Here is a 13990-nt window from a genome sequence, read left to right as displayed (position 1 = left end):
ATCTAGGGAGGAGATATCCTCACTGATCCATTAAGTATGAAATTATTGTCACTTCCTCATAGCAGTTGACTGTAGGAAGAATATAATAGATAAAACTACTAATGGCCCTAATGAGCATTGTTGATGTCCATTTTTAAATCTGAATCTGTAATCTTATTATAGTATTTCAGGGAATTTAAAAAAAAAACTAAAAAATCTGCCAGATTCAACATAGCAATAGCAACTGTAAGACTCTAAGTGCTAAATTATTCCTTTACAATAATAATTTTTAAATTCTGTTTTAAAATTTCCCCTAAAATTTGGTGGTGGTTTCCACTCACTGGGTTGATATAATAATTAAATTTTGGAGAACATAACTCAGAATATAGTTTTATTTCAAGACTTGGCTTAAAATCCACCTTCTACATGAAGCCTCTTCAAAGCCACCCCCCCATAGCTACCATCTTCTTCTTATGTATTCCCTATTTATGTGTGTGTTATGTCGCTTATTGGAACACAACAGGAACTGTTTTTTCTTTTTCTTTATACTTCCCAGAACTCAGCACAATGTTCTTTACACAGTAAGTGCTTAATAAATGCTTGTTAATTATTTCCTTTCTCTCTAGTTCTAATATAAGGTATACTAATTTGAACATAACAAACTACCAAAAAAAGTGTTACCTAATAATTATAACTACTAAATATAATATATACATATATATTATATATAAATAGAGCACTTAAGTTTTCAGTGAGTTTCACATACTAAACAAGATCTCATTTGAAGTTAACAATTTTCTGAGGCAAGTACTATAGATATTATTATTCCTATATAATACATCAAAGGAACCTGAGGTACAGAGAAGCTAATAAGTCACTTGACAGAATGATAAGCTTCAGAGTAGGAAGGAAACTCAGATCCTTCCTTGGCCCAGATCAAACTTGAAATCTAGTATGCTGCATTACCTTTTAAATTTGATCTTATATACTGAAAATTATTTGACTCAGGTTCAGTGCAATCTTGTTTTTCAATTTTCTAAATTCACATATGATACAATACCTGTCCTGTGTATGCAAACTCCAGAGCTTGTTTTAAACCAAGGCTAGTCACCCCGTGTAAATTCACTTCATCAGCTCCACTTTCCACCATACATAGACTGAACATTGCCTGAGGGGGAAAAAGAGAAAGCAACAGAGAGAGAGAGTTATAGTATTCAAAAGGTGAGAAGGGAGACAATACATGGTGGGGGAAGGAGGGAATGGTATGAAAAATTAGAGGTAATTGATGCATTTCCAAAGGCAAATAGAATGGTAGATTTAAAGCTAGAAGGGACTTCCCATTTTACATATATGGAAACATGTAAGACTGGAAAGGAAGGTTGGAGCCAAAATGTAGAGGGCTTTAAAAAATAAACAAAGGTATATATATTTTATACTACAGGTTAGGGAGAGTCACTAGGGTTTATTAAGTAGAGAAGTGATAAGACATGTTAGGAAAATCATTTAGGTAGCTATGTGAAGCAGAGATGAAGTTTTTAACCAAGAACAATCAAAAACTGGGGAAATTAGAGAACAGTTTTAGTAAAAAAAACAGATTTATATTTTCATCAATATCATATGTTACAATAAACTCCAATGAAAGGAGGTACATCCACTTTTAAAAGAAGAGAATGAAGTAATTTTTTACAACAATGGCTAGGAGATACATTCTTAACCAGAAAAGGTCTAGAAGGAATAATAAAAAATAACATAACCGACTTCAATTACTTAAAATCTAAAAAGCACAAACAAAATAAACATAAGTAGAAGAGAAAATGTCACAGGAAATCTTTGAAATTAAATCTCTCATAAAATTTTGGTATCCAAGTTACATAGGAAATTGATACAAATAAATTAAGATTAAAACAGATCAATGATATAAACAAATAGTTTATAAAAGTGATGATGCACATCTTCAACCACATGTTCAAATCCTCCAAACCACTAATAAGAAAAATATAAATTAAAACGGGTTTTATCTACTACCTAGCAAATTTTAAAAGATGATAAAAGTTGAAAAGGAAATGTTCAAAATACGATGTAAGGGAAGAAAAATGACTAATATGCCACTGGTAGAACAATAATTGATCTAAATACACTAGAAAACAATTTGGAATTATTCAAGAGAAATCACTGAATTCATAATCTCTATTCTAAACCCATGGATCAACCAGGTATGAAACAGAAAGGAAATTCTACTACATAAAAGAAAATATTAATATTCTCTATTTCCTAAAATATCTATATTCTTTATTCTCAACACCTAGATAAAGAGGCTTTGAAACAGAATGAAATGTATTTCGTAGGAAAATATCTATAACAATACTCTTGGTGAAAGCAAAAAACACAAAATGTCCAATGTCTGGGAACAGATAGATTCTCCTGTCATTTTGGTAGAGAAGTACTTTCTAGCATATACTACCATACCCAACGATTATCAATTTAGAGCTGGGAAGGACTTAAAAGGATATCTAATTCAATCCCCTTATTTGACATATGAAGAAATTGAAGCAAGAGAGATTAAGTAACTTGCTTAAGCCATTAACTTGGGTCTTGAGCAAGTTCTACATTCTTCTACCATGCCTTATTGCTTGTCTGGTTTAGTTCTGCTCAAATGATTTTTCTTTCTAACATGGTAAGATTCAGTGGCAAGTTGGTAATAGTGGAAAATACTTAATATAAGGCAAAAAGAAATAACAAACCTTTTTTTTAAAATTCCCTCTGTACATTTATAAAAATTAAAGAGGTATAGAATCACTATTTTAGGAAATACATTTTTATATTTGCTTCTTATTGCAATTAACATGAACAAAATTAGCAACCTTCCTTTCAAAATGGTTTAACCTTTGATGGTTCCTGAGAGATACAGTGCCATTTACTTTACACAGTGTGAAATTAAAATTCAATCAATCTAAAATGGATCATCTTTATTAAATAATAATAATGCATTGATTTTGAACAGGGCATTAGGCTTAATACAATCAAATCGCTGTCCGGGAGCTAAAAATGATCAGTTCATACTCAAACCATAAAGGAAAAAAACTATGCGTGCAAAAATTACTCAATAAACAGTACAATTGTATTTATGTCCTTATACAGAGAGAAACTATTACCAACCATTTATTAGTAGGAGAGGAATTTTGATATGTTCTGTCTCGTGACACCTAGTCCTCCTTGTGACCAAAGGCATATGTTTGTAAAGTAATTACCTATGCTTTAGCAGGGAACCAGTAAATACTGAATAGTGGGTTGGGTTGGGTTTTGTTTTCCTATAAAAATGCTAGTTAAAAAAAGTTAAGCAAATATTCCACTGTCACTGCTACCACTTGCACTAGAAATTTTAATTCTAGTGATAAGACAAGAAAAAGAAATTCAGGGATTAAGCACAGACAAAAAAGAAACTAAATTATTTCTTAGAGAACCCTTCAGAATCAACTAAAAATTGACCCAAACCACAAAAAATTCCACTGAGTCATAGGACATAAAATAAATCTACATATTTCATCTGCATTTCTATATATTACCAACATAAGTCAGAAGGTAAAGACAGAAAATACCTGAGAGTTCATCTGCCAAGACACAAACAGGAACTCTATGCATACTATTAACAGAAAAAAAAATAGATGTACCTACATAATTGTATAAATATTAATTGCTCATAGATAGGTCAAGTGAACATGATAAAAATAACAATATAACCTAAATTACTTTACTAATTCAATGCCATACCAGTCACACCAAAGGATTATTTTATAAATCTAGGAAAAATAATAATAAAGTTTATCTAGAAGAATAAAAAGTCAAGAAGATAAGGGGGAATAATGGAAAAAAATGGGAAACAGGGAGAGCAGTAAGTAACAGATCTCAAACTAAAGATGCTTGTCCTTCCTTCTCAAAGAAGACCATAACATCAGGGAGGTGATGCCAGGACTTGTATGGTAATTAGACTAGAGTGAAGAAGGTGCTATGCTAAGTCACCAGGCTCACTTTTTCTCCTCCAGAGCCATCTGGATCCAGCGGTTAGATATGCATCAGGACAACTGAAGAGTCCTGGATGCAAGGCTTTCAGGATTGAGTGAGTTGTCCAAGTTAGTAAGTGTCTGAGGCTGAATTTGCACTCAGTTCCTCCAGACTTCAGGGCCAGCACTCTATCCACTGTGCTATCTAGATCAGAAACTATACTACAAAACAATAATAATCAAAAAAAATTGGAACTACATAAGGGAAAAGAGAAATTGATCAGGGGAACAGATTAGGTATATACAATATAGAGGGAATTTACCAGCCTAATATTTAATAAAACCCAAAGACCCTACTACTACCTTGAAAACTCGACTGAAAATCAATTTGGAAGATACTAAATACAAATGAACATTTCATGCCATATCCTAAGAAAAGCTCCAAATAGGTATAAGACCTAGACATAAAGAGAAGCAAGGAAGAAAATACTTTTAAAACAGATATGAGAAAGATATATAGATATGGTGGTGGAAAGAGTTTATCATCAAACAAAGGATTAAGAAGACCAAAGAAGATAAAATAGACAATTTTGATCATATAAGATTAAGTTTTTGCACAAACAAAACTAAAACAGTTAACACTAGAAGAGAAATAGGCAAAAAAAAATATTTGCAGCTAGTTTCTCTGATAAGGTCCCATTTAGAAGATTAACAGAAAATAATTCAAATTTATAAGTAAAAGAAAGTGAACAGGAGTTTTAAAAGGAATAAATAAATCCAAGCTATCAAGAATCATAACTTAATATGCTCCAAATCACTAATAGTTGGTAAAATGGATATTAAAGCAAACTCTGAGTTTCAACTTAATAAGAAAAAAATTTTTTAAACAAAGAGGTGCAGTAGGAAAAAAAGGCAGACTGATGCATGATTGATAGAACTGTGAAATCATACAAGCAATCTGGAAATCAATTTGGAATTACCAAAAAATCCCCAAAGTCAATTAACTGTGAACAACTAGGCCCATACTCCAGAGTTCAGAGAAAGGAGAAGGATGCATATGAACAAAAATATTTATAGCAACTCTTGTATGATGCCCATTAGTTGGGAAACAGGTGAACAAATTATGGAATATGAAGGTAATGGAATATATTATATCATAAGAAATGATGAAAGGAATGGTTTCAGTGAGACCTGAGAAGACTTATATAAAGTGATGCAGAAAGAAATGAAAAGAAGGAGAACAATTTATATTAGAACAACAACACTGTAAAAAAAAAAACTTGAAAGACCTATCTTATCTATGCTGCGATCAACCATGAATACAGAAGACTAATGATGAGTCATCCTACTCAGTTCCAGACAGAGAGGTGATAGACTAGAGGTACACAATGAGACATATTTTTTAGACATTTTTAATGAAAAAGTTTGTTTGGCTTGACAAGGAATCTTTGTTATAAGGACTTTGTTTTTTTTTAATGGGAAAAGGGAGAAATGAGAGCGGAAAAAAAATTAAAATTTAATTTAAAGACATTTTAAATTTAAAAATCTAACTGGCCCATATGGAGATTGAATTCTCATTAGCAGCATTATATTGCCATATGGGCTAACCAGACACTGTTGGCTCATCAAGGGCAGAAATACCAATTTATCTGCATAGAATCATAGAACATTAGAACTGGAAGGTTCTTCAATTCATATTTCATGAAGACTAATTAAAGGAGCTAGAGATATAATCTGTAGAAAAGAAGACAAGCATGGGGCAAGGCAGAAAGGAAGCAGATCATGGCAATTTGACTATCTGAAGGGCTCACAAGTGAAAAGAAGGAATAAATTCATTTTGATCCTAAAGGGCAGAACCAAAAGGTAGGTGAGTGTTGTAAAGAAGTATATTAAAGACAGAGTTTAAAAAACACTTTAACCAAGAAAGCTACCTAAAAGCTTCTAAAGTTAGAGATTTCTCTCTCACTGTAAGTTGTCAGGGTTGTTCACCTTTTTGCTTTTCTTGGCCACATTACCCAACATAAGGTCCACTAGGACTGCATACAGAATTTAATATCTATTAATAAATACAATGCAACCCACATCACCACCAAACACTACAATAAATATATGAATGATCCTAAGGTCTGCAGGTGAAATACACCTCTTTTAAATAAAAGTTGGATGACCACTTTTTCGATTATTGTAGAGAGAATCCTCCATCAGATCTGGATTCGACTAAGTAGTCTCTGAGGACCCTTTGAAATGTGAGATTCTGCAATTCAGTGAAGAGACTTGCTCAATGGGACAGCTAGTATTAGAATTGGAACTAGAACTTCCATGTACTTATCACTATCTTTTTTTTGGCAAGGCAATGGGGTTAAGTGACTTACCCAAAGTCACACAGCTAGGTAATTATTAAATGTCTGAGGCTGGATTTGAACTCATGACTCCAGACTGCAGGGCCAATGCTCTGTCTACTATGCCACCTAGCTGTCCCTTATCATTGTATTTTATTAAGCTTTTATTCTTTTCTCCTGATGGTCCCTGAGACACATCCCTATTCTAAGTAATAAAATAAAATAGATTTGTACCTCTGCTTTCTGAGCAAAGCCACATCAACTTTGAGGTTCTAAATTAATAAAAGACAAAGAATAATTATGAAATGGTTAGACAGCCATTAAAATAAACCAAGCATATTATCCTAGATTACCTTATTAACAACCTAGAGATTTTTGTATCAGTTTCCAATACAAAAAAATAAATCTTTTGTGTGAATGAAACAATTGTTGATAAGACTATGTGAAGTTGTAGTTTTTAAATCCATTTAGAAGGATGTCAATTGATTAGTATTTTTTTTTTGGCTGTGAGCTTCTTCCAAACCATATTTTATTGAAAGCATTAACACTAGAGGTTAAATGCTATGAAAACAAATCAAAAATATTGCACTGTATGCAAAAATAGCTTTTCAAAGTCCTTGTTTTAATGGATCCTTTATTTCACAATGTAACAAACTACCAACCCAACAAAAAGAATAAGGATGTTCACTGGAAGAATCTATCTGCAGGGTAGATTTCAGGCAAATTTCTCAAATTACTCTCTCCCAGAGCCAAAGTGGCAGATTAGAGGCAACTCTGTTGAACTCTCCACATCCTCTTCAACCAACTTTAAAATAACATCTTAAATCAAATTTTAGATTTGCAGAGCCAATAAAAGACCAGGATGAAACATTTTTCCAAACTAAGAAAACTTAGTTTGTTGGCAATTGAAGCTTGTGACATTTGAGTAGAAGACTGCCGAGCCAACAAACGCGGCAGCAACAGTGGCCATAAACAAAGGCATCTTTGGAAGATTTCAGCCCACAGACTATGTAAGGAGGTCGCATGAGCAATAAGAAAGATTACAGGAGACCCTCTGCTGGCACTGGGTGCAGCTGACACTAACTGGCAACTCTACGGCTCACATGCAGCTCTGGGTCCCAGTTCAAGAGAGAAGATGACCTGTAGGGACTGGTCACAAGGAAGCAGAGGCCTGGACTAAAGTTGCAAGGCAAAGAGGAATGATAGCACTTGGGGTTACAAGGACCAGGGACCCTTCCTGGGGAAAGACCAAACAGACCAATGCTTGACCAAGAGAGCAGTGATCACAACTTTCCCTGCATCAAACCACCTTGGAAGCACTTGTGGACCCCAAGAAACCAAGTCTGAAAATAGCAACATGAAAAAGCCTGAAGCTTGGGACAATGGCTTCCTAGCCAAAGGTTACAAGAATCCAACTTTAACATAAAGTTCAAAGTCAAGAAATAGACTAGAAAAATGAGCAAAGAAACGAACAAAAGAATGAATTTGACCATAAAAAGTTACTACGATGACAGGGAAAACTAAGGCAAACTCAGGAGTAGACAACAATGTGAAAACAGCTACAAACTACCCTCCACCCCTCAAAGAAAAATGGTTAAGCAGACCCAAGCCCAGCAAGAATTCCTAGAGGAGTTAAAGAGAGATGAGGGTCAGGGAACATTGGGAAAAAGAAATGAGTGATTCAAGAAAATTATGAAAAGAGAACTTACAACTTGGTAAAGGGGGCACAAAAATATTAAAGAAAATAACACTTTAAAAAAGCAATTTGCCAAATGGTTAAAGAGGTAGAAAAATTCACTAAAGAAAAGAATTCCTTAGAAACAGAATTGGTCAAATAGTGCACAAAAGTCCACTGAAGAAAATAATTCCTTATAAATTATAATTGGCCAAATGGAAGCTAATGACTCCATGAAGCAACAACAAAAAATAAATTAACATTAAATAAATTTAAAAAGTTAAAAGAACAAAAAAAAAATGAAGTGTGAAATATTTCATTACAAAAACAAGTGACCTGGAAAAGAGATTAAGGAGAGATAATTTAAGACTTACTAAACTACCTATACACCATAATAAAAGAGCCTAGACATTATATTTCAAGAAATTATCAAGAAAAGTTGTCCCAATATCTTATATGTAGTGGGCTATAAAATGAAAGAATCTACAGATCATCTCCTGAAAGAGATTCCTCTAAAAAAATCTCAGGAATATTACAGTCACATTCCAGAGTGTCCAGGTCAAGAGAAAATACTTCAGGTAGTCAGAAAGAAATAATTCAAGTATCGTAGAGTAACAGTCAGGATCACAGAAGAATTAGCAGCTTCCATGTAGTAGAACAAATTGCTTAGAATATGATATTCTGGAAAGCAAAAGAGCTAGGATTAAAATCAAGAATCATCTACCCAGAAAAACTGAGTATAATCCTTCTGGTTGGGGAAATGGATATTTATTGAAATAGAGACAGGACTTACAAACATTTCTGATGAAAAGACCAGAGTTAAATAGAAAATGTGACATTCAAACGCAAAACTCAGGAGAAGCATAGGAAGGTGAACATGAAAGATAATAATAAAAATTATTATTTAATCGTTCATTAAGCAAAGCCTCAACTTTTTGATCTATAAAAATGAGAAGAATTGCACTATCTATGTACTTTATTATGTTACTGGGAACAGAAGACAATTTATAAATATGAGCAATTAAAATTATTTTTATTACAACTATCACCTTTCTTAGCTGGTTCCCACCCATAGCAAGTCCACCTTAAAGAGTACACACACTGTAAAGTGTGAACCAGAGCAGATGGAGGGACACTAAGTAAGACTTCCACACAGTAAAGGTACATCTAAATCACCAACCAATTATCAGGAAAGCAAATACTGAAGGGATAAGAAAAAAAAAGACACCCTAATGGATTATCATATCAAAGAAACTGAGGATTTTTCTGAATACTGGGTGATCATATGTTAAGAATTAGACACAACAATTGGACAGTCTTTATCCACAAGCCATTTAAAAAAAAAGGAAATCTGATAGCACAGGAGATGTTCTTAGTCTGGGTTACTTTAACTTGCAGATATTTCTCTCTCTCTCTCTCTCTCTCTCTCTCTCTCTCTCTCTGTGTCTGTGTGTGTGTGTGTGTGTGTATATGTAGGGTATGTATATGCACATGTGTAAATTGCATTTTGATGAGCCATTTCCTTTGTAATCCAGTGTATTTTGTTTTAATTCATTTCAAAATATTCTGAGAAAGGTTTCAACCAACTGCCAAAGACATCATGACACAAAAAAGTCAAAAATTCCTGCTGTAGTGCAATATTTTTTGGGAAATATACAGGAGGAACATATGGACAATAACTTCAGGGCATGAACAGGCATGGTGGCCGGGACTGCAACCTGCATTACTAGAGGGAGTTGCAACTGATGAAATCATAGATCCATGAACATACAAAATTTTAACCTCCATTCAAATCTACTCACTGCAAACACAAATTTGTCAGATTTCTTCACACAGAAGAGACCCCATTTTAAGCACATCAAACTCCAAAACATTCAGATTTGATTTCATGCTGCCAGCACACTTTAAATCTGTTATAAATTCGTTCTGTCTTAATATTAGAGTCAACAAGGAACCACCTCAGTATCTTCCACATGCAAATCTACCATGAACTCCTTAATATTCATGCCATGGCTTTCAGCATGTTTTTATATCACTAGTTCATCTCATTATAAATAAATAATCCAAGTCCCGCAGGAAATGTACTAGTCACCTGTTTATTTGGCATGTGCAGGAAGTGATAGAATGGAAAATTCTAGATGAAACTCATTTTAACATTTAATGAATTCTGTTTATATGACAACCCGTTGTTGGAAGAAATCTCTCAGTTGTAGCTTACACTTTGATGAAGTGTTAGTTAAAAATCTGAAGAATCAAAGGCCAAATTGAAAGAATTACTTTCAGGTTATATCATCTTGATTTTGATTAGAGTCCTCTTGCATGGTAACACTAGGAAGAAATGACAATTATTTTTCATTTCCCCTTTATTATTATAGATGGTTAGGCTTGAAATAAAACTCATTCACCCCAAACCACTTTTATCTTATGCTTGATCATGCTCCCAAGTCATAATTACATCTGGCATGTTATAGTAAATGGTGACCAGCTGTTCTCCATTTCCCCTTACAAACAGAAGAAGAATGAATTGGGCTTAAACTGCACAAGGAATTATCTGAGTTAATTAAACAGAAGAACTTCCTGAGAGCAAAGGTTATTAAAAAATGGGGAAGGTTACCAAGGGAGATGCCTACATCTGCTTTTCTGAAAGTTTTTCAGAAGCAAAAAATGCAAAATGGTTTGTCATTGGCCTCCAATCAATAAGAAGCCTGAGATATAGTGGTTGACCTTAAAGATTTATGTGATGGATATCCAAGATATTACTGGTATGATGGCCCCTCTCTGCCACTAAAGCCCACTCTCTCCCCATCTCCATGCTAATCTTGACCTCAGGAACTGTGGGTCAGCACATATTCCCATGCCCTCTGCATGTAACCATGAGTCTAGCAGAGTAATCTCAAAACTTTGAGAATGATGGAAAATAATCTCCCTCGTATACAAGCTGGAGACACCCATTAAAGTGACACTTTCCTAAAACAGGGGCAGAAATTAATCACTATCTCTGTTGGTGATGCCTTTTTTCCACTGTGTGCATCACAAGAAAAGAAATGTTATAACTTTAGTGATGTGCTACATTTTTGAAAGAACACACATTCTGCTTTCCAAAAAAAAAAAGAGAAAGAAAGAAAAATAAATTAAAGGTCATTTACTTCACATGCTGGGATTCATACATTTGGAAGTTGTTCCAACAGGAAGGACCTTGACCTTAGAAGATATCAGGCAGAGAAAGTAATTACTCCAGTTTTCACCAGACACCAGAGGGTTGCATGAGTTCATGAAGTTCAATTTGAACATTCATTCCAGTATGAATGGTGCTATTTAGTGAAATGTTATGGGTCTCTTGTGGACTACAAGAAACAATGTGGAGGGGCAGTTAGGTGGCGAAGTGGATAGAGCACCGGCCCTGGAGTCAGGAGGACCTGGGTTCAAATCCAGACTCAGACACTTACTTTAGCTGTGTGGCCTTGGGCAAGCCACTTAACCCCAGTTGCCTTGCAAAAACCTAAAAAAAATTAAAAAAATAATCAATGTGGAATGAAAAAGGAAGGGGGAAGGAAGGGAGGGAAAAAGGTTAGATGGTTTGTTGATGTGTAGTTGCAGGGTATTTTGTAACCATCTAAATTATTTCTTTTTTTTTAGGTTTTTTGCAAGGCAACTGGGGTTAAGTGGATTGCCCAAGGCCACACAGCTAGGTAATTATTAAGTGTCTGAGACTGGATTTGAACCCAGGTCCTCCTGACTCCAGGGCCAGTGCTTTATCCACTGTGCCACCTAGCCCCCACTAAATTATTTCTTTCTTTTGGGAACAATTCTAGACAAGTTTTAGGTTGAGTGCTCAAGACAAGGATTAAACTTTGCTTTACTTCTTTGAAAGTCTGGAAGAAGTGGCTGGTTTAGGGATGAAACAATGAGGACTGACTGGTAAGTTATTATATCAAAGGCATTCACAGAGGAATCAGTACCTAATATTATATCTACCAGGGTATTCAACCTTGCTCAGTCGTTTCAGCATTAATATGGATCCTGTAGCTTCATATATTAAAAAAGGAGAATGCAAATTAGAGAAAAGTGGCCAAAGGCACTATAAGCTTCTTGAAAGCCATGAACCATATCTTTTTAATCTTGCTCTCTCCTTCTGGGCATAACGTAGTGCCCTTTCTAAATTCATTCATTCATTCATTCATTCATTTTTTACAAAAAAATCCATTTTTTATGATAACACATGATATTATCAGATAAATAATAATGTAACAAAGAAGAAATTGAGGCTGAAGCATGAAATCATGCTGTTAAGAGTTCCATACTATGAACTTGTCTTTACCCTGAAAATTTTAGTCTTGTTTCCCCATCCCCCAAAAAAGGTTTCATTATGTTCTACATATTATTACAAGCAGGAATCAATGATTTGGAGGTAAAAGTGAATAAATATACAAAACAAGAGCTAATCAACTATATAGAGGGAGGGAGAGAAGAAGAAAGGAAATATCAGAGTCATATCAAAACTTTGAGGAGGATTCTCCCTTGGATACAAGTTGGAGACACCCATTAAAGTGATACTTTCCTGAAACAGAGGCAGAAGGAGATATTTCACTCTAAGGTCAATGAAATTTAGGGATGGTTGTATTTGGTCACAGTATAAGATCTAAATTGTTGATTACTGATGCATTAAAGGATTAGATTAAGAGAACTTATAATTGGACAGAATTTTTTTTTATGTTTTAGCTCCGCAATCATAAGACAATCAGGAATGCTCTTTGAAATTTAATATTGTTATTTTTAAAATACTCCTTCATTTCCACAAAGATTATAAATCTCACCAAGGGAGACTTAGAGCATACAAAAGGAAGAATATATTGACAGTTGGAAATTTTAGACAACAGGTTGCTAACAGAAATTAAAGATAAATTAATAAGAAATTCAATCTACTGCAGGAAAATTGTTAAGAAAAGCAGATGACATCATAGCATAAGGATGAATAGAGAAACATGATGTATGGAACTGCAGTGTTCTACAGGAGTACATTTATAAACCAAAGTTGTTTAACTATAACTCCTAGAATGTAGTTTTTTTCTACAGGACTACCTTGACTTTGGTGAAATTTACTGTTGTCATGACTTGCCCTTGACTGATGATAACCTGCTGCCACCATAAATCTTTCTGATAGAAAACCCTATTTATGGGAATTAGATCCCTTGCAATGGCAGGTTGTAGCCAGGGATATGGACTTACGGTGAATTATTTCTCCTCAAGTTTACATAGAAACGAAATAGATTGAGTCCTAAAAATACAGTATATAGATCAGGGTTCTTTGAGTCATGGTAAATGACAAAATATCATAGACAGTGGCAAAATTTATTGTAGGCTAGCCTACAATGAAACAAACTACCAAGGGAAAGAGGCAAACTAAGTATTGTCACCAACCTCCCCAGAAAAAGAAGGAAAAAAAGAGGATCATTGAAACTTTTTTTCTTAAATATGCAGAAGAGAACATAAGGAAGTTCAGAAGGAAACAGTTAAGAATAGTTTAGAAAGTAACATGTTAAATGCAAGTTGTCATAATATAGATTCATAGATTCTCATATAATTATCTTATGTTTTATTTTGTATATGGAAATGTTCATGAGGAGGTGTGTTTGCTAAATTTAGAATAAAACATTTTTTTTAAAGAAACTGTCAGTGAAACTATTCTATCAGGGAAAGCAAGTGAATTGGGGAGATAATAGGAATTTTTCTTCATCTATGGGACTGCTTAACTAAATTTTCTATTTGGAAATCATATATAGCTCTGGAGTTAGAAATATCTGTGGTCATAGATAAAATATACATTAAACCTCTACTTAATTAGACTCCAAACCATCATCATCATCATCATCATCATCATCAGTATAAGTTCACAGATTTACAACTGAAAGTATTCTCATGCAAATCCCTCATTTTACAAATGAAGAAAATGAGATCCAGAGAGGTTAACAGAATTTGGAGATCTGTTGCTGAAAGGGACT

General features: G+C 34.1%; 1 protein-coding gene across 5 annotated transcripts in view; it reads right to left on the bottom strand.

Moving 5' to 3' along the window:
• Positions 1-13990, bottom strand: part of KLHL32 (kelch like family member 32) — a 307584-nt gene that overhangs the window by 159661 nt on the left and 133933 nt on the right. For 4 of the 5 annotated variants that reach the window (XM_074187203.1, XM_074187201.1, XM_074187197.1 and 1 more), the window contains one exon: positions 1040-1147. The exons of the other annotated variant lie outside the window; for it this stretch is intronic. In XM_074187203.1, coding sequence (XP_074043304.1) covers positions 1040-1147 — 108 coding nt within the window. The remainder of the gene's footprint in view (positions 1-1039; positions 1148-13990) is intronic. 5 annotated transcript variants of the gene reach the window in all.

The sequence above is a fragment of the Macrotis lagotis genome, chromosome 5, assembly GCF_037893015.1.
Source record: "Macrotis lagotis isolate mMagLag1 chromosome 5, bilby.v1.9.chrom.fasta, whole genome shotgun sequence".
NCBI classification, from domain to species: domain Eukaryota; kingdom Metazoa; phylum Chordata; class Mammalia; order Peramelemorphia; family Peramelidae; genus Macrotis; species Macrotis lagotis.
Note: the sequence above shows the minus strand (reverse complement) of the source record. Positions and strands in the feature narration are given on the sequence as shown.